Genomic DNA, 1920 nt, shown 5'->3' with positions numbered 1-1920 from the left:
AATTTTAGCCTATGACAATGATTGTAATAATCCTATCTTATTACGATGATTGTAACCCTCCTAGCTTATGACGATGGTTGTAACAATCCTAGCGTATGATAATGATTGTGACAATCCTAGCTTATGACGATGATTGTAACAATCCTAGCTTATAACGAATATTGTAATAATCCTAGCTTATGACAATGGTTGTAACAATCTTAGTTTATGAAGATGATTGTAACAATCCTAGCTTATGAAAATGATTGCAACAATCCTAGCTTATGACGATGATTGCAACAATCCTAGCATACGACGATGATTGTAACAATCCTAGCCCCGTACCTCAATCTCCTCCCAGATGCTCTTGCTGCCCGTCGAATTGTCCGCGGAGCGGCGCTGTCGGTGTAAAGGGACATAACTGTCTGTGTCGTCTGCTCCCTCGTCGAGCCACGGAAACTGGCCCTCGCCCGCCGACAGGAGGTGCCGGCTTGACCACTGGTCACCGTGTGGGATCTCTGTGTCAGGTTCCCTCACAGCCGCTGATGCTGCGACTATTTCTGTGAACAGGTAACCTGTGGAATGTGGCTACCTTAGAATTGCAAAGTTCAAAGTGACATTTTCGGCCGTTTTTGAGTTACTAAGACCATGAGGTCAGAAAGAAAATAATGTTCTATATAATCTATCAAAATCGTAACATTATTCGCAGTCATTATCAAAATGAAGAAACTTGCATTTTTCCGCAGGTTTGTGAATTTTTATCAGCTTTTTGTTTTTTGGCTCAACACCTTTCGTGCCCATTAAAGAACCCATTTCTGTGTGGATTTTTCTGAAAAACAATGATTAAAGGCATAAAAAATGTAAATTGTCAGTTGACACTGACTCTTAAGCTAAGGAAATAACTAATCTTTGACGGCCATTTTCTCACAAACTTTACCGTTGAAAACAGGTGACCCCCACCTCCTTCATTCGCAAATATCTCGACTTGTATTCAAGATAAATGGATACTTTTTTACCCAAATAAAGACAAGTAAACAAGCTATAAGATGATACCAATAACAAGCCCAAAAGTTGACGAGAGCCTGATTCCACCGCGCTGTCTCACAAATTTACATTTTTTAATGTGCTTTTCAACAACGGTTTTCCCAGTAAATTCCACACAGAGATGTTTTTTTGAATATACATTAAAAAAAGGGAGTTGAGCACTAAAAAACTGCCCTCTAGGATGGAAAATGTTGTTTCCTTTGATTTCATTATTTTGACAGGAGCCTGATTTCACCACAATGCCAAACATTTCCCCCCTGTTTTTGTTGTTGTTTTTGTTGCTGCTGCTGTTGCTGTTGTTGTTGTTGTTGTTGTTGCTGTTGCTGTTGCTGTTGTTGTTGTTGTACTCACCGCTTGCGACCAGAAACGTGAGCAGAGTGAGCACCGCCTGCCGTGCGAGGTTGCCTCCCCTGTGTATGGTCGTCATGGCGGTCTGGAAATGGGGAAAAAATAATTATTGTTTTAGTTTATGTAGGACTTTGACGGCACTTGCAACACAATGGGGTCATATAAGTGCAGGCGATTACAGGTATTATCAGAGAGAGACACAAACACAAAAAAGAAAGAGGAGAAATCCGGACGATAGAATATGTTTGATGGGACCATGACCAGGACCATCAGTGATTTATTTATAGAGGCACCAACCATCCTTGTCCAGGTGCTATTTTAGCCTCCTTTTCCTGTATGCGGATTAATAATATCTTTTTGCCAATTTATTGTTTCTGTTTCTATGTACCCCATGTCTATGGTTATCAGCCTGGAAATCGCCTATAATTCGCATGTTTGATGGGAAAGAAGGAGGAAAAGACACCAGAGCACACATCGTCCACCCACGAAAATATGGGAGTGTGTGTGTGTGTGTGTGTGTGTGTGTGTGTGTGTGTGTGTGTGTGTGTG

At 41.1% G+C, this 1920-nt stretch overlaps 1 protein-coding gene across 1 annotated transcript in view; it reads right to left on the bottom strand.

Annotated features, from left to right (window-relative positions):
- The window catches only part of LOC101851987, a 21362-nt gene continuing 19442 nt past the window's right edge, over positions 1-1920 (bottom strand). Inside the window, exons 2-3 of the mRNA XM_013088804.2 lie at positions 1375-1456; positions 1-554 (exon numbers count right to left, since the gene is read on the bottom strand). Of these exons, the coding sequence (XP_012944258.1) occupies positions 313-554; positions 1375-1450 (318 nt within the window). The 5' untranslated portion in view covers positions 1451-1456 and the 3' untranslated portion in view covers positions 1-312. The remainder of the gene's footprint in view (positions 555-1374; positions 1457-1920) is intronic.

The sequence above is a fragment of the Aplysia californica genome, unplaced genomic scaffold (genome assembly GCF_000002075.1).
Source record: "Aplysia californica isolate F4 #8 unplaced genomic scaffold, AplCal3.0 scaffold00815, whole genome shotgun sequence".
NCBI lineage: Eukaryota > Metazoa > Mollusca > Gastropoda > Aplysiida > Aplysiidae > Aplysia > Aplysia californica.
This window is presented reverse-complemented; position numbering and strand designations above follow the sequence as displayed.